General features: G+C 46.1%; 2 protein-coding genes across 2 annotated transcripts in view; one reads left to right on the top strand and one right to left on the bottom strand.

The window, feature by feature from the left end:
- The window catches only part of GPR146 (G protein-coupled receptor 146), a 142,055-nt gene that overhangs the window by 52,394 nt on the left and 71,923 nt on the right, over nt 1-17,738 (top strand). The window lies entirely within an intron of this gene.
- CYP2W1 (cytochrome P450 family 2 subfamily W member 1) lies at nt 1,573-15,746 on the bottom strand. Its single transcript, XM_087701707.1, has 9 exons — nt 15,447-15,746; nt 11,613-11,775; nt 9,821-9,970; nt 9,561-9,718; nt 6,833-7,009; nt 5,447-5,588; nt 4,508-4,692; nt 4,128-4,269; nt 1,573-2,186 (listed from the first exon to the last, which is right to left on the bottom strand). The coding sequence occupies exons 1-9, from the start codon at nt 15,639-15,641 to the stop codon at nt 1,999-2,001; spliced, it is 1,500 nt and encodes a 499-aa protein (XP_087557833.1). The 5' UTR covers nt 15,642-15,746; the 3' UTR covers nt 1,573-1,998.

Here is a 17,738-nt window from a genome sequence, read left to right on the forward strand (position 1 = left end):
GATGATAATAGACACAAACAGCTCTACACATTTGCAAAACACTTTAATGGCAGTAACATTAATTTAGCGTCCTCTCTAAATTTAATTTCAGTTTGGATATAAAGTGCAGTCCCAAGTATTTTGCAAAGCGTAACAGAACAATGGCCTTAGATGCTCTACCACGCTTGCACAGAAGAGCTTCTATTTTTTTTTTATAAATTTTTATTTTAAACACATAAGCACATCAACCAGAAACAAACACATGACTTAAAAACAACGTAGGAACAATAAGTTCCATCATATATCATACGGCAGTTCCAAATCGGTTTTTTTGCAGTTAGTGTTTTCCTTACTATACATTTCTATCTTTCATTCATAATCTCCTTATTCGTTATCCATTTTTATGTACAATTCTTTATTTATTTATACTTAGCTACTTATGACCAGATATTATTTACCTATATTGTGCTTTATATTTTTACTGTCATTTATTCTCTTACATCCAATTATAGGTATACATTCACATAGTTATTCTTTTTCTTTGCCATTCTTATATTATTATTATTCCATTTGGAAGGTTATAAGGTATAGTTTGGAATGCTTTGTTTACCATCCTTCACACCTGCTAAGACACCACCTTATTTTCTCTTTCTTTTCTTTTCACCCTCCCTTCCTTCTCTACTTCCTTCCTTCCTCCTCTCCATCCCCTTCTTCCTTCCCTTCCCTTTCCCCTACTCCTACCCTCTTTCTTCTCCTTCCTACCCTCTCTCCTTCTCTTTCTCTCCCTCCCACCCACCTCTCCTTACCTCTTTCTTCTTCCCCTACCTCTCCTCCACATCTCACCTTATTTTCTCTTTCTTTTCTCCCTCCCTTCCTTCTCTACTTCCTTCCTTCCTCCTCTCCACCCCCTTCTTCCTTCCCTTCCCTTTCCCCTACTCCTACCCTCTTTCTTCTCCTTCCTACTCTCTCTCCTTCTCTTTTTCTCTCTTCCTCCCTCTTCTCCTTCTCTTTCTCTCCCTCCCATCCACCTCTCCTTACCTCTTTCTTCTTCCCCTACCTCTCCTCCACATCTCACCTTATTCTCTCTTTCTTTTCTTTTCTCCCTCCCTTCCTTCTCTACTTCCTTCCTTCCTCCTCTCCTTCCCCTTCTTCCCTCCCTTACTTCTCTCCTACTCCTACCCTCTGTCTTCTCCTTCCTACCCTCTCTCCTTCTCTTTTTCTCTCTTCCTCCCTCTTCTCCTTCTCTTTCTCTCCCTCCCATCCACCTCTCCTTACCTCTTTCTTCTTCCCCTACCTCTCCTCCACATCTCACCTTATTTTCTCTTTCTTTTCTTTTCTCCCTCCCTTCCTTCTCTACTTCCTTCCTTCCTCCTCTCCTTCCCCTTCTTCCCTCCCTTACTTCTCTCCTACTCCTACCCTCTGTCTTCTCCTTCCTACCCTCTCTCCTTCTCTTTTTCTCTCTTCCTCCCTCTTCTCCTTCTCTTTCTCTCCCTCCCATCCACCTCTCCTTACCTCTTTCTTCTTCCCCTACCTCTCCTCCACATCTCACCTTATTCTCTCTTTCTTTTCTCCCTCCCTTCCTTCTCTACTTCCTTCCTTCCTCCTCTCCATCCCCTTCTTCCTTCCCTTCCCTTTCCCCTACTCCTACCCTCTTTCTTCTCCTTCCTACCCTCTCTCCTTCTCTTTCTTTCTCTGCACAGAAGAGCTTCTAAATCCGTGTTTGATCCGTGTTTCTTAACCTCGGACACTTTAGAAAGTGCGGACTTCAACTCCCAGAATTCCCCAGCCAGGCCATTGTATTTTGGAAGACCCCCCCAACTTGCAATGCTGGCTGGGGAATTCTGGGAGTTGAAGCCTGCACCTCTTAAAGTAGCCAAGCTTAAGAAACGTTGGTGCAAGATTACTAACGTAGTTGGTAAAGAGTAGAATGGTCTCGGATTAAATCAAGAGACAAGAGAACAGCTGGGGAATTCTGGGAGGTGAAGCCCACACATCTCCACGCGGTTGAGAAACCCAGAATTAGTTGGTGGGCACAGCACAGGTGGAGTAGGGGAGGGGCCTCCGGGTGAAGGCAGGCACTGTTGTGAGCTCCAGGTCTTCTGCCCTCATTCCAGGCGGGGCTTGAAACGTGAACCTTTGCAACAGCCCAACCACAAAGATGAAGAGTTCCATCCTGGCCAGGTTTTCTCCAAGGCAATTCCTGGGACCTGCAACAAGGACCCAGAGGCCGTTTTTTAAAACAGAAAAGGACACAGAGAAACCTCCAAGCGGCCTCAAGGACCCTCTCAAAGGATGCAAACGACCAGCTCTTGTCTGCAAGGAATATAAATCCTTCCATTCCCCACCATCCCAAGTCAGAGCTGAAGAAGCTTCTTGCATGAGCAGTGAAACGTCTTCAAAGAAAAACAAGGAAGTCTAGTTGCCTCCTGATAAAAAGCCCCTTTGGGACAACTGTGACTTGGATGGTTGAGAATCTCTACAGACACTTAGCTGTACAATTTGGGATGAAGACCCTTGTTTTTTTTTAATTTTTAAAATTTTTATTAATTTCATATATACATTCACAATTATATGATCTCATAACTGTTGTTAATAATATGTATTTATAACAATTCCCCCCCTACAGTTGACAATATACTTGAAATTGCTTTCTTACCATCCCATAAATCCATCTTATCTTACAACAATCCTACTTCTTCTTCCTTCCTTCCCTCCTTCCTTCCCTCCCTCCTTCCCCCTTCCCTCCCCCCTTTCTTCTCTCCTTCTCTCCTTCCCTCCTCCTTCCTTTCCTCCTTCTCTCCTACTCTCCTTCCTTCCCTCCTTCCTTCCCTCCCTCCTTCCCCCTTCCCTCCCCCCTTTCTTCTCTCCTTCTCTCCTTCCCTCCTCCTTCCTTCCCTTCTTTCTTCTCTCCTACTCTCCTTCCTTCCCTCCTTCCTTCCCTCCCTCCTTCCCCCTTCCCTCCCCCCTTTCTTCTCTCCTTCTCTCCTTCCCTCCTCCCTTCCCTCCTTCCTTCCCTCCTTTCTTCTCTCCTGGGATGAAGACCCTTTGAACGGTGTGGGAGGAGGAATGGATTCCCAGAGGGGAAAAATTGCAGACTACAGGAACCATTTGCACCGCTCAGGTGACCCTGGAGGACACAGAGAAACCTCCAAGTGGCCTCAATGACCCTCTAAAAGGATTCAAATGACCAGCTGCCTCCTGAAAAAACCTCCTTTGGGACAACCGTGACCTGGAGGATGGAGAATCTCCATAAACAAAAGACAGAGAAGTTTGTAATACTGTCTTCATGGCACATCTCCTTAAAATGTCCTGGAGCACACAGGGATGGCAATCCTGGACTTGAAGTCCTAAGGCCTAGACTCACCTGAAGGTTGTCCCAAAGTTCTGGAGAAACAGAGGTCCAGGGTGAGACTCCCTCATAGCCTAGAAAGCTCTTGAGGTTCACAGAAAACAGGAAAAAGCCTCCATCTTCTTACTCATTGCCCCCTCAACTGCATACCAGAAGATCAAAGGTCCGAAGAAGGATAAAGCTTTGGACAACCACTTTGGTTCCAGATCCTGGTGGAGCAGTTGGGACGTCCATGGTGCTGCCCAGCATCCTGGTGCTCCAACCAGAGCAATTTGTGGCCTTCAAACTATCTCCCCTGATGATTAACGGGCCTCTTCATCTTCTAGAGACAGGTTTCATCTCATAAACCATCTCTTGGTTCCTCCACAAAAGGACAAGCTGTGGACTAGACTGTCCAACCTTCACAACTTTAAGATTTGTGGACTTCAACTCTCAGAATTCAGGGCTGGAGAATTCTGGGAGTTGAAATCCACAAGTCTTCAAGATGCCGAGGTTGGTTGGACATCCCTGCTGTAGACTTGACTTCCCAGCCAACCTTCTCTCTTTCCTAGACTCCCAGACCCTCCTCACACAGAGAAATAAGGAGAAATTTTCTGACAGTGAGAACGCTCAACCCATGGAAGAGAAGTTGTGGGAGCTTCAACGCTGGAGGCTTTCAGGGAGAGACTGGACTGCCACCTGTCAGAAACGGTGTAGGGTCTCTGCTTGGGCAGGGGGCTGGGCTAGATGACCTCCAAGGTCCCTTCCAACTCTGTTAATCTGTTCTGGTCCTATCGAGAGAGAAGTCTTCTTCACCCACCTATTGAGAAAGGCAAGAAGGCATCTTTCTTCACAAAGTTCCCTTCAGCATCCAGAAAATGGTTGGGGTTAAACCTGTTGGGGGTCTCCCACTGGGTTTCGTCATAAAGCGAGGATGTCAGAGAAGGAAATACGGGCGTCCCCTGGAGCAGAAGCAAATTGAGAAATTAGTTCAGGAAGGAAAGTGTTCCAGCTTTCCACATTTTCAGGGGGAGAAGGAAAAGGTAGATCAAGGTAGATCTCGTGGCAGGAATCCTGAACCAAGATGGTTCAAGTCAACAGAGCGTGGACCTTCATGGACATCCCCATTCTCCGCAAAGCTTCCTTGGCCCCAGCATCCCTCCTGCCTCTTGGGACTCTGAGCACCCCCCCAGGTCCTACCTTTGGAATAAAGTAGCCTCGGAAGTGTGTGTCCACAGCGGTGCAGCGTGGGAAATGTTGCACGATAGAAGAAAACCGCTGAACCTCATGAATCATGGCATTGGTGAAGGGCATCTTATTCCTGTCTTCGTAGACCGGCAAGCGTCCTGATCCAAGGACTTGCTGGATTTCCTGTTGGACCTTCCCTGCAGGAGGAGCGGTTCCGAATATCAGGGCCAGGAAGCTAAAGGCCATTTCCTTCATCAGCCCTGGGGAGGCAGCTGAGTTCCTTGACTTGTTCTTCAACTGCAGAACGCTTGAGGAGATCAGCTGCTCCTGAACCCTCTTAAGCAAGCTGGGATGAGCTCCAAAGCGTTCAGGGACAACAGCCAAACCACCAGAAGCCCATAACAGCCACCGTTTAAACTCCGGAGGACCTCGACTGCTATCTCTGCTTCTCAAGGTCAAGGTCTCTCTGGCCCTTGGGGTTGGTTGGAGATCTTCCTGGCTAATTGGATTTGCAATTTTCTCCTGGGTGCCACTGACAGACGGGGTGGGGTGGGGAAGCCTCGTGGCTCGAAGGAAGAAGACAGTGGGAGGGATAAACCTGGCTCAACAGCCTCTCCTGGGCAGGGGTGAAATCCAGCAGGTTCAGGAGAACCGGTAGCGGAAATTTTGAGTAGTTCAGAGAACCAGCAAATGCCACCTCTGGCTGGCCGCGCCCCCATCTATTCTCTGCCTTCCGAGTCCCAGCTGATCAGGAGGGAACGGGGATTTTGCAGTATACTTCCCTTGCCATGCCCACCAAGCCACGCCCACGGAACCGGTAGTAAAAAAAATGAATTTCACCACTGCTCCTAGGTGAACTACGACTTGTGGGGATCACCCTCCTCCCCCACACCCCCCCACCCCGGGTTCAGCCCAAACCAGGTGTCTTAGCCAAAGAGAATTCTAGCTTACTCTGAATCTCAGGGTATTTCATCATCATCAGAGCAGCCCACTGCAGAGTGGTGGCCGTGGTCTCCGTCCCAGCCATGACAAGGTCCAGAACTGAGGCCAGGACATGGGAGTTGTGGAACGTGTTCTTCTTGCCATTCTCTCCCTTAAACAGAAGAGGCAAAAATTGGTTTGATCAAAGAAAAGAATGTGGACCGGGGAGGCAGATTGGGGTGTGGGAGTAAGAGAGAGAGAGAGAGAGAGAGAGAGAGAGAGAAAGAAAGAAAGAAACAGAGAGAAAGAGAAAGAAAGAGAAAGAGAGAATAAAGAGAAAGAGAGAGAAAGGGAAAGAAAGAGATAAATAAAGAGAAAGAGAGAAAGAAAGAAAGAGAGAGAAAGAAAGAAACAGAGAGAGATAAAAAGAAAGAGAGAGGAGAGAAAGAGAGAGAAAGAAAGAAAAATAGATAAAAAGAGAGAGAAAGAAAGAGAGAGAGAAAGAAAGAAAGAGAGAGAGAAAAAAAGAGAAACAGAGAAAGAAAGATAAAGAGAAAGAAAGAGATGAAGAGAAAGAGTGAGAGAAATAAAGAGAGAAAGAGAGAGGGGAGAAAGAGAGAGAAAGAAAGAAAGAAAAAGAAAGAAAGAGAAACAGAGAGAGATAAAAAGAGAGAGAAAGAGAGAGAGAAATAAAGAGAAAGAAAGAAAGAAAGAAAGAAAGAGAGAGAGGGTGAGAGAGAAATAAAGAGAAAGAGAGAGGGGAGAAAGAGAAAGAAAGAAAAAGAAAGATAAAAAGAAAGAGAGAAATAAAGAGAAAGAGAGAGAAAGAAAGAAAAAGAGATAAAAAGAGAGAGAAAGAAAGAGAAAGAAAGAAAGAGAGAGAGAAAGAAAGAAACAGAGAAAAAAGAGAAACAGAGAGAAAGAAAGAGAAACAGAGAGAAAGAAAGAGAAACAGAGAAAGAAAGAAAGAGAAAGAAAGAGAAAGAGAAAGAAAGAGATGAAGAGAAAGAGAGAGAGAGAAATAAAGAGAGAAAGAGAGAGGGGAGAAAGAGAGAGAAAGAAAGAAAGAAAGAAAAAGAAAGAGAAACAGAGAGATAAAAAGAAAGAGAGATAAAGAGAGAGAGAAATAAAGATATAGAAAGAAAGAAAGAGAGGGTGAGAGAGAAATAAAGAGAAAGAGAGAGGGGAGAAAGAAAGAAAAAGAAAGATAAAAAGAAAGAGAGAGAGAGAAATAAAGAGAAAGAGAGAGAAAGAAAGAAAAAGAGATAAAAAGAGAGAGAAAGAAAGAGAAAGAAAGAAAGAAAGAGAGGGGGAGAGAGAGAGAAAGAGAAAGAAGAATTGTAATTCAATATGTCTCAGGAATCCAGATAGGAAAATTATTTGAGGGTGTGGTTAAGCTTTCTGGGGGACTCCAACCTCTTGTAGCTGCTTGAAGAGCATGGAGTCGATGTAGCTTTGCAGCTGGTTCCGGCTAAGCTTCTCCTTGCTGGCTCGCATGTACTTCTCGATGATCTCGCAGGCTTCCCGGATCCTCTTCAGGATCTCCTTATGGGGTTTGAGGAGGAATCCCAGGAACGGATAGACGTTATACAGCTGGAAAAGAGCCAATAAATCAGCACAAAACCCAACAGATAAGAACGATGCTACAGTGACAATATCATTCTGGTGCCTTTTCATTTAAGGGCTGCCTACATTTCTTTTTGGACATGGCGGCTCAGTGGCAAAGACGCTAAGCTTGTCGATCAGAAAGATTGTCAGTTTGGCGGTTCGAATCCCTAGCGCTGCGTAATGGAGAGAGCTCCCGTGACTTGTCCCAGCTAGCAGTTTGAAAGCAGGTAAAAAATGCAAGTAGAAAAATAGGGGCCACCTTTGGTGGGAAAGGAACAGCGTTCCGTGCGCCTTCAGCATTGAGTCATGCCGGCCACATGACCACGGAGATATCTTTGGACAGCTCTGGCTTTGAAGATGATGAGCACTGCCCCCTAGATTTGGGAACGACTAGTACATATGTGCAAGGGGAACCTTTACTTTTGCCTAAATTTCTTTTAGTCAATGTTTTTAGAGTCTTCATTTTCAGGTTTGCAGAGAAATTGGGGGGCTTCAGAGCTTTAACTATGGAAATCCTCTCCTATGGAAAGGCTCAAATTTTAATTCAACATTTTGAAGGACCAAAGAGCAGCTATTCTCCTTATCTTTTTTTTTAATAGCAAATAAAAGTTTGCTTTTAGGGGGAATTACCAGCTTTTTCTAGACAGAATCCATAAGTGTGCATTTGAAAAAGGGGGAAAAAAAACATTTTATGGAGGGGAAAAACAACAATGAAATTTCTTTTGAAAAGGAAGCAATTTAAAAACCCACCAAAATTTTATAATGGCTCTTTTAGAAATCCAGTAGAGCGCATAAAGGAGTTGGAGCCAATCATGGAAGCGCAACAGATTCACGCCTGATCTTTCGCAATTAAAGAAAGAATTATTCCAGAAATTCCAGAACTTATTGGTGTGGTTGAAAATTAATGGGGCTGAACCCTCATCCAAGTAAACCAGGAGGCACATGGAACAGCTTGGAATAGCTGGTCTTTTTCTTATGCAGAGCAGATGCTGGATTCCATCGAGGGAATGAAGGAGGAAATTTATAACCGGGACGCAACGTTCCAAGTCCAGAGTTGCATTTGGCAACCTCCAGTTGAAATGACATTTTGTCTCCTGACATTCTCTTTCCGTCTTCGGGATGGGGATGTGAGACTCGAGGCCAAGACATCTAGAGGCCCTGAAGGGCCATCCCTGGTTCCTCAATCTCCAAAGCCCTGGAATTTTCTCCTTCCTAGTGGGCTTTTCCAAGCCGCTGATTTGGGTTGCCCCTCTGCGCATCCCTCTATCCACAAGTGTCTCTTTCCAAAGCAAGAAGCAGACCGCTGCAAAGCATATCCTGGGATGCTCTCTGAGCTTGGTGGTTTTCTTGCAGAGGGTTTATTACCCAAACTAAGTCACATCATCAGCGCAAGCCCCATTCCAGGGGTGGCTTCTGGATCCTTTTCCAACTGGTACGGGCCCGGGGTTGCCCACATGGACGTGCGTCCAGCACGGGCATGCATTGTAGCAGCAAATGACGCTTCCGCAGGGCTCCACGATGCTCCAGCTGCTCAGTGGAGTGTTGTGCAGGTGCTATATGCACGCAGAAGTGCCGAACACACCATACACATGTGCAGAAGCGCCAAAAGCTTTAAAACAGGGTAAGGAGCTCGGGCGAGAGGGTGTGCTCTCAGGAGCACCGTACCGGAACGGTATACGGTGCTCCAGGTAGGCTCCGGTATGCCCGTACTGGTGCGTACCGTCTGCAAACCCATCACTGCCCCACTCCCTTCTAGCACTGATGATGTTCCCTAGTTTGGTGATGAAATGTCTGTAAGAAAACAACCAAGCTCAGAGAGCACCAAGGACCCTACAATTTTCCTCCTCCTCCTCCTCCTCCTCCTCCTCCTCCTCCTCCTCCTCCTCCTCCTCCTCCTCCTCCTCCTCCTCTCTGCAAACCCCATTCCCCACCATCCAGCCAGAGCTGAAGAAGCTTCTTGGATGAGAAGCAAAACGTCTTCAAAGAAAAAAAAAAAGGAGAAAGTCCAGTGGACAAAAGCACCTTTGGGCCTTCTCTAAAAGCCCTTCGTGGTATTGGACCTGGGTACTTGAGAGACCGCCTGCTGCCAATCACCTCCACCAGACCGATTAGATCCCACAGATTAGGCCTCCTCCGAATTCCATCCGCCGGCCAGTGTCGACTGGCAACTACCCGGAGGAGGGCCTTCTCTGTGGCTGCTCCGACCCTCTGGAACAAACTCCCCGTGGAGATTCGAACCCTCACCACCCTCCAGGCCTTCCGCAAAGCCCTTAAAACCTGGCTGTTCCCACAGGCCTGGGGCTAATGAGCTTTTGCACCCCTCCTCGAATGGTATGGTTGTTGTGTGTTTTAAATTATGTATTGTTTTGTGTTGTTGTTAATTTGTCTGTATCCCCTTTCCCTGGTTTGAGTTGTGAGCCGCCCTGAGTCCCCTTCGGGGGGAAAGGGCGGCATACAAATGAAATAAACATTCAAACATTCAACATTCTGGATGCTTTTAGCCGTGTGCTAGGAGAAACAAGGACGCTCGTCTTACATGTAAGGCCGGAGCGCCCAGGAGGCTCATCACTTCATGGATGAGTCTTAAGAGGTTGGTGAAAGTTGGGTCGTCGTAGTCAAACCTGTCTCCAAAGAGGATGGTGAAGGTGATGTTGGTGGGAGCTTCAGCGAAGGTCTTCAGTGCAAAAGGCTCGCCTTAAAAAAGAAAAAAAGAAGGAGAAGAACAGGAGATGATGCAAAGAGCAGACGAAGGATACAGAGAAGAACCCGGGATGAAGAAGGGGAGAAGTGCCTCACCTTTAAAGGAGTTGACCCTCTCAACGAGGAATTGGAGCTCTTCAAGGATCTTCCCTTCCATCAGTGAGGTGCCCATCCCGAGATCTCGAAAAGTGGTCAAGGTAAACCGACGGGTGTTCTTCCAGAGTTCTCCGACGGAGAAGAACAAACCTGAGGAACACATTCCCTTCATTCCTTTTTTTTTTTTTGCATAATAATTTTATTTCCGTTTCATTCTATACAATCACATGTTTACTGTGCATAACCGGGGCATATAGCATTGAGTAATAACCACAACCCTCACTTATATAGAAAGTGTCCCCTACAACAGTGTTTTTCAACCTTGGCAACTTGAAGATGTCCGGACTTCAACTCCCAGAATTCCCCAGCAGTGGTTAGGACAGTGTTTCTCAACCTTGGCAACTTGAAGATGTCTGGACTTCAACTCCCAGAAATCCCCAGCCAGCGAATGCTGGCTGGGGAATTCTGGGAGTTGAAGTCCGGACATCTTCAAGTTGCCAAGGTTGAAAAACACTGCCCTACAATACAAACCGAATATACCACCTTGACCCACCATACACCCTCTTTCAACCCCCTCCAACTTTCATTCTCCCTTCTCACATACCCCTCTACACCTACTTCCCCTCCCCCTCTATCTAACCCTGACCCTATCACTCCCTCTCTTAATCCATTCCCTCCCTTCTCCTCCTCCTCTCTCTCACCCTCTCCACCCTCCTTCTTCTTTCACTCAGCTCCTCCCTTCGGTTTACTTCTATTACCTTCCAATATATTCGGTTTGTTCTGTTTTGACACTAACATTAAAAAGCCACAGTATACAAGTGCAATCATGTACCTTAAAGTTTAACACATATTATGTTTCCCCCCTCCCCCCCTAGATCCCCGCCTCCCTTCCCTCCCCCCGACTTCCCAGAGCCCATACATGGTATAACTTTTTGACAATCACCGTCTAGAATATCTCTACATTGATCTCAGCTTCCCCTTCATTCCTATCCCATCAAAGGAGGGCCGCATCTCATAGAAGCCCCTCAAAGGTCTCCTAATAATTGGCCAGCCTTATTTCTCTCCATGGAGCAGAGAAGGAATTGGTAGGGAGCTGACCAGAAACCAGAGCAGATTTCTAACAGCAGAAACCTTCCAACAATAGATGGGACCAAGAATGGTTGCCTCGAGGGAAATGGCAACGAAAAGACGATCAACGCAGGGTGATCTCCAGCCCAACTCCTCCTGTTCAAGAGCCATCTTGGCTGACCAGCTTCTTCTATCTCCCCTGCCTTGATTCAAAGACCATGTATGTCTGCAAGCTGCGAATTTGTCTCTGTGTTTGCGTGCATCTTCAAGGCTGGCAAGAACTAAAGGGTGTTTTGTGGCATGAAAGTTGGAGTCATTGGTGAAATTCGAATTTTTTTTTTTACTACTGGTTCTGTGGGCGTGGCTTGGTGGGCGTGGCAGGGGAAAGGACACTGCAAAATCCCCTTTCCCTCCCCACTCTGGGGCCAGCCAGAGGTGGCATTTACCGGTTCTCCAAAAACTACTCAAAATTTCCACTACGGGTTCTCCAGAACCTGTCAGAACCTGCTGGATTTCACCCCTGGCTGCTCCTCAAGCATGGATTCTGACGCAGTTCTCTCTGATGTCCAGGGATTTTTAAAAAAAAAATATACATTTTTTAAAAAATCACATGAAGGAAGAACACTCTGATTCTGCCACTTCCCCTTACTTTCCTCTTCAGCTGCACCTTGGGAAGGTCGGGCTCTAAAGACCAGCTGTCTAATTGAGTCTTAAGTACGCTTACCGTACTCCCGCTGGATGTCCAAGAAAATGGGGATCGGGGGCCTGTCGATAAACTCGTTCCCCTTGCTCAGGAGCGCCTCTTTCACCGCCTCGTAGCCAACCAGCACCACAATCTTCTGTAGGCCCAAATGGAACGTGAAGACGGGGCCGTAGGTCTTGGAAAGCTGGAGGTGGAAGAGAAGACGTTCAGAACCCATCAGCCATTGTTGCTGAGCGTTGAGAAGCCTAACAAATGCTATGAAAGTTTCAAAGACTGATAAATTTGTTTAGTTCAAAAAGAGGTTACCAAACTACTTCAGATGTTTGGCTCCTCTCCTACAGGGTCTACCGTCAAAGAAAGCAGCCCTTGCGTTCTAAACCAGAAGTCGGCAACCTGCGGCTCCGGAGCCGCATGTGGCTGTTTCATGCCTCTGCTGTGGCTCCTTGTCGCCAGTCGGCTCCACAATCAATAGGGCTTTCGCTTACGACACGTAGAGGGAAAAGGACACTGCCCTACAGTGGTGGATTGCAGGCGGTACGCTCCGGTACGGGTGTCCGGTGCCTGCCCGGAGCACTGAGTAACGTTCTAGTACGGTGCTCTGGAGGGCCCGCCCACCCGCCTGAGCTTCTTACCTGTATTTGAGCTCTTCGGCGCACGGAACGCACGGAGGCTCACGGAGGCGTCGCAAGAGGTAAGGACGCATGTGTGCACTGTGCTGTTCATGCGGTGGATGCTGGGCCCTGTTGCACCGGAATCCGGAACCCACCACTGCCGCGCTAGGAGGAGACTCTATGGTGGCAGAACCAGACTTCCTGTTGGCTTCAGAATTGAACGGGGGGATTCCAGTTGGGACCTTTGTGGCTCTTTTGAGTGTTTTAAAGTTGTCAACCCTTGGTCTAAACCAAGGCGAGGAAAGAGCCAACTGAGTTCCTTGAGTGAAGAACCCACCACCAGGGTCCAAAAGGTCTCTCTCTGAAGGAGCCACCTCCTGAACTTCTCTGGTTAGAAGAATAGCAATAGCAGTAGACTTATATACCGCTTCATAGGCCTTTCAGCCCTCTCTAAGCGGTTTACAGAGAGTCAGCATATTGCCCCCACAGTCTGGGTCCTCATTTCACCCACCTCGGAAGGATGGAAGGCTGAGTCAACCCTGAGCCGGTGAGATTTGAACCGCTGACCTGCTGATCTAGCAGTAGCCTGCAGTGCTGCATTTAACCACTGCGCCACCTTGGTAAATGTCCTCCTCGGAGCTCCTTGCATTGAGAAGGAACAATCAAGGTTCTGTGGGGTTACCAGGTCCTCTTAAGATCTTCCTGGCAGCTTTTATGGAAAGTTGGGTGGACTCAGGTCCCACGGACAGAAAGCTGTGTGATATCACATCAGACTTTGCCCTCTCCTGGCCAACATTATCTAACGTTTCAGATGGGGAAACATCTTCCCATCTCTCTCTCTCTCTCTCTCTTCTTTTAAGGGGGAGCTTAAACTTCCAATTCTCTGCTTGTGTTATATCTATGGATGCGTGGAAGCCCAGTTAGCCCTGCTGTGCGCATTGATTTGGCATACGACCGTCGTAAATGCAAGCGACATAATACACTGCCTGACACACACACACACACACACACCCCTTCTACCACCGGTGGGAATTCCTAAAGAAGACGGCTACTCTTCTCTCAGAGCAATAACGCACCCTGTGAAACTGCGTTAAAGTTGGGTTTACAGAGAGAGCCATGAATACTAGGAGCAGCGATTCACGTGGCATTTGGTGGGGATTAACACTCCTTGACATGCAAAGCCAATTTTAAAGCAGTAACGTTATATAACAAATGTGGCAAACCCTTTGCGCTGCTTGTTCCTTTCCCTTTTAGTATTAAACTGACTACAGTTTATGGATTGCAATTTTTGTCTAGTTAGAATGTGTATAATTGACAGACCGGATTTTATCGTAGTATTTAGTTGTTATTTATCATTTTATACTAGAACTTTTAATTGTAAATTTATTGAGTGTTTTTACTTGTTCTGGTCTCTGATCTATGGCTGTCATAATAAACTGATTGATTGATTGATTGATTGAAAAGCAGTTACAGCTTGTACCTGCCTCTTTTTTAAACTTGGGATAGGAGTTAGAGTTTTATTGATTTGTATGCCGCCCACTCCCGAAGGACTCCGGGCGGCTTACAATAAAACGAGGGAAGGGGGAATAATACACAAGCAACATATTAAAATATACAACAGTCACAATTTCCGAGGGGCTGGATGTTTCACAAGCCCCCCCGGCCAGCTGGAGCAGCCAGGACTTGGTGGCTTTGCAGAAGGCCGGGAGGGTAGTAAGGGTCCGGATCTCCACGGGGAGATCGTTCCAGAGGGCTGGAGCTGCAACAGAGAAGGCCCTCCCCCGGGGAGTCGCCAGCCGACATTGGCTGGCAGATGGAATCTGGAGGAGACCCAACCTGTAAGATCTAATCGGTCTATGGGAGGTGATTGGCAGGAGGCGGTCTCTCAGGTACCCAGGTCCGATGCCATGAAGGGCTTTATAGGTAACGACCAGCGCCTTGAAGCGGATCCGGAGAGGGCTCAAGAAATTCCCGGTGATATGCTTGGGTTTTTTCCATGATGTTTAAAAATTGCTTTGCCTTGTTTGTTGAAATTAAGCATCGATTCGGTTCTTGTCAAATTTTGCTAATAGTTCATTTCTGGGTTGGGTTTGGGTTTTTAAAAATTGTTTCGCTCAGCGCAAAAAAAGAAAACTTCTTTTTGAGAATAACATTTAGTTTTTCCAATAAAAGGGAAGTCCAGCGCGGAAAATCTGCTGGTGTTTAAGGCATGAACAAACATTCTGATTTCACCACAACGTGCCTTCTCTACTGGGAACATTTTCATCATCTACAAGCAAGGGCATTTTGGGAGTTATGACGCTGTGGGACCATCCTTATCTGCCAAAATGCCCCCTCCAACATAACCTTTAAAAGCTACTAGAGTTTTGCCCTCAGGTGCTGCAAAGAATCATCAGAAGAAATGGAGACTATTATTTGATCTCTTCATAAAATTTCAGATGGGAAGGCAATCAGGAAAAGTTAAGAGACAACCCCACCAGTTGATACTCTGGCAGTAATATTTTCAATTGTAATCAATAGAACTGATTACATGAGCAAGCATGATGTGCCTATAGCACAGCAGCTGTAGGACAACTGTATAGCAGTTAGACTTATATACCGCTTCATAGGGCTTTCAGCCCTCTCTAAGCAGTTTACAGAGTCAGCATATATTGCCCCCAACAACAATCCGTATCCATACAGATTTAATTTATCCCCAGGCTGATATGAATATTTGGAGCAGAAACTCAGCTTTTATTTTATTTTATTTTATTTTTACATTTAAAGCAGCATTTAATTTAAATTTTATTTTATACACATAAGCACATCAACAGAAACAAACACATAACTTAAAAACAACATAGGAACAATAAGTTCCATCGTATATCATACGGCAGTTCCGAATCGGTTTCTTTGCAGTTAGTGTTTTCCCTTCTGTACATTTCTATCTTGCGTTCATAATCTCCTTATTCGTTATCCATTTTTATGTACAATTCTTTATTTATACTTAGCTACTTATGACCAAATATTATTTACCTGAGCTTTTAAATATGATTCAAATCAATCCAAAATATGATTTAAACCAAAGGTTTACATAGGACTTAAACCAAAGTAAACCAACCATGATTTGAATCAAACCAAGGTCTGTCTATACCGTTACACCTCCATAACTTTACTTCTCAACCTGCAAAGTCTTAGATAACCATCCAGGTCATTCCTGCTGATAACAGAAGGTCTTACCAATCCCCCCCCCTTTGCTCCTTACCTCCATAAATGAGACATCTTGTCTTGTAATATTGAGCAAGTGCAGATTGCCAATGAAAGGGAGTGGGGTAGGTCCCGGGGGCATACGCCGAGATGACCAGCCGAGCTTGCTCAGAGACAGACTTGCTAATAGCAGCAGTAAAATCAAGGAGATGATGATGGTTGGGTTGAGGAGGAAGGAGATCCAAGGAGACATGTTGACCGTAGCTTTGGAGATGAAGAATGGGGAGAGGCACTAATGGAGCAAGTTTAGAAAAAGCATTTTCATTTGGTAAGAAACCAATTTGGCAATTTTTCACAGGGTTTATGAAATGGCCCAGACCAGCGTTCCAACTTTCTTCACAAGCCCCCCCCCCCCCCCCCATGCTTGGCTGTGTCACTCAAAATGTCAACACCTCCTTGGTCGCTTCAACAGAGAAATCTTGTGGTTTTACTCAGAAAGGCATCCATCATTCTCAAGACTTAGTCAAATTATGGACAGCCCAAAGTAAAAACCTGATTAGGATTCAATCCAATTTTTCTCCTCCCAGCATGAGCTTTTTCACCATGAGGAAGTTGAGTCAAAAAAAATGTACTGATTGAAGGCACATTCCATCTTCGATTTACATTCAAGGAAGAATCCAGAGAATTCATTTCATCTGAAATTGATCAGAGGCCATCTGTCAACAAGTGGACACTTGACTAAGAGAAATAGGAGAGTGTTAGACCTCAAATCAGCAGATTAGAAGAAATGTGTTAATGTTCAGTGCATGTTGGCAAGAATGCAGAATCCCTTGAAATGCTGGTCTTTTGTAACTCAGAGAAGGAATAATTGGTGGAATCTAGAGGAAGTTGGTGGATCTTACGTTGGTCTCCATCTGAGGAGATTCTGAGTCCCCTCAGGGAAAAGGGCGGCCTATAAATCCCAAATAAATGAAAATAAATGAAAAAATGAAATGAGGAGACCTCCTTGCTGTCCTTTCTTCCCCCCTTTTTTGGAACAATTTTCATTGCAGAAAGCCTAACTTCTGTCCATTAACTTTTCCAAGCCATGATTTGCAGTCCTGGCAAAGACTTTTGCTTTGCACAAGGGATCCAGAATCTCTCAGCATATTTATCTTTGGCCACAAGGGAAGGTCAAGACCTCCTCCATTGCTTGAAGTCCTTGTGAGATGGGAAGGGATCTTAATCCTACATATCAATGAAGTCAGCCTCCCTGAGATTTTCCCCACGTGGGAGATGTTTTTCATAGACCAGATCTATCTATCATCTCTCTCTCTCTCTCTCTCTCTCTCTCTCTCTCTCTCTCTCGATTTAAATGAGAAACAAGAGCAAGAGAGATCCAGATTAGCAAGCACAAGTCCGCTCTAACCGATTGTTCTCTGCGAGGAAGGAAGAACCGAAGAACCGAATCTGGGACTCAGATCAGATTTGGCGAGAGAAAGCGAGTGGCTTTCTCGGTTTTGTCGGTGGCTCAGTGGCTAAGACACTGAGCTTGCCGATCAGAAAGGTCAGCAATTCGGTGGTTTGAATCCCTAGTATAGGCCTCCTGCACGAGCAGGGGGTTGGACTAGATGATCTCCAAGGTCTCCTTCCAGCTCTCCAGATCCTGAAGGCATCCTCAGCTGTGGGATTTGAAAGCAACCAAAAGTGGGGGAAAGGTTGTGGAATTTGCCTTTCCAAAACCTTTAGGTTAAAAACACAGCCAGGGTCCTGGGTTTTCAGGTTGCCCAGGGTAACAGTCGGGATGCGTCAATAGAAAGTGAATTTATAACCAACACGCGTGATCACACGGTTCTTTCAACACCAGTAGGAGCTTGGGTGGAGCGAAGGGGCTGGCTTTCCGGAGCTGGATTCAGTCGGGAGGTCATCAATTTTGCTGACTGACGGACAAAACGGATCTGCAGTGGCGGGTTAAAAATTAAAAGCGAGGGACGCAATGTTTTACCCCGAAGCCAAGAACGTCTGTGAAAAATTAACTGCTGGCAGATGGAGGGGGCCCGGGGGAGCGTCAAGGCAGTGCCAAGAAAAATGCCACGGAGGAGGAATTTAGGATAGTGGACTCACACCTGGGAGGGAGACTTGGGATGGGCCTTCCAAAGAAGCCGCGATGGAAATATTTGAAATTCTTGGAGAGGGCACCAGGTTGGAGAAGAGGGGAAAAAAATAGTACTTTTTCTTCTGCGAGGAGAGAGTGAATAAAAATGGGATCTTTACAGGCTTGGCAACTTTAAAGATCTGTGGACTCCAATTCCCAGCGTTCCCTATGGTGGCTGAGGAATTCTGGGAGTTGAAGTCCACAGGTCAACAAAGG

The sequence above is a fragment of the Thamnophis sirtalis genome, unplaced genomic scaffold (genome assembly GCF_051295495.1).
Source record: "Thamnophis sirtalis isolate CommonGarterSnake01/CBP01778 unplaced genomic scaffold, rThaSir2_p1.2 scaffold_14, whole genome shotgun sequence".
Classification (NCBI taxonomy): Eukaryota; Metazoa; Chordata; class Lepidosauria; order Squamata; family Natricidae; genus Thamnophis; species Thamnophis sirtalis.

What these genes read in the sequence shown, in the direction of transcription:
- CYP2W1 (XM_087701707.1), bottom strand. Translation starts at nt 15,641, where the DNA reads ATGTCTCCTTGGATCTCCTTCCTCCTCAACCCAACCATCATCATCTCC. An exon ending in GAGGGTCAACTCCTTTAAAG is followed by an intron (nt 9,719 to 9,820) that starts GTGAGGCACTTC and finishes TTCTTTTTTAAG; the next exon opens with GCGAGCCTTTTGCACTGAAG. An exon ending in TCTTCAAGCAGCTACAAGAG is followed by an intron (nt 5,589 to 6,832) that starts GTTGGAGTCCCC and finishes CTTCTGTTTAAG; the next exon opens with GGAGAGAATGGCAAGAAGAA.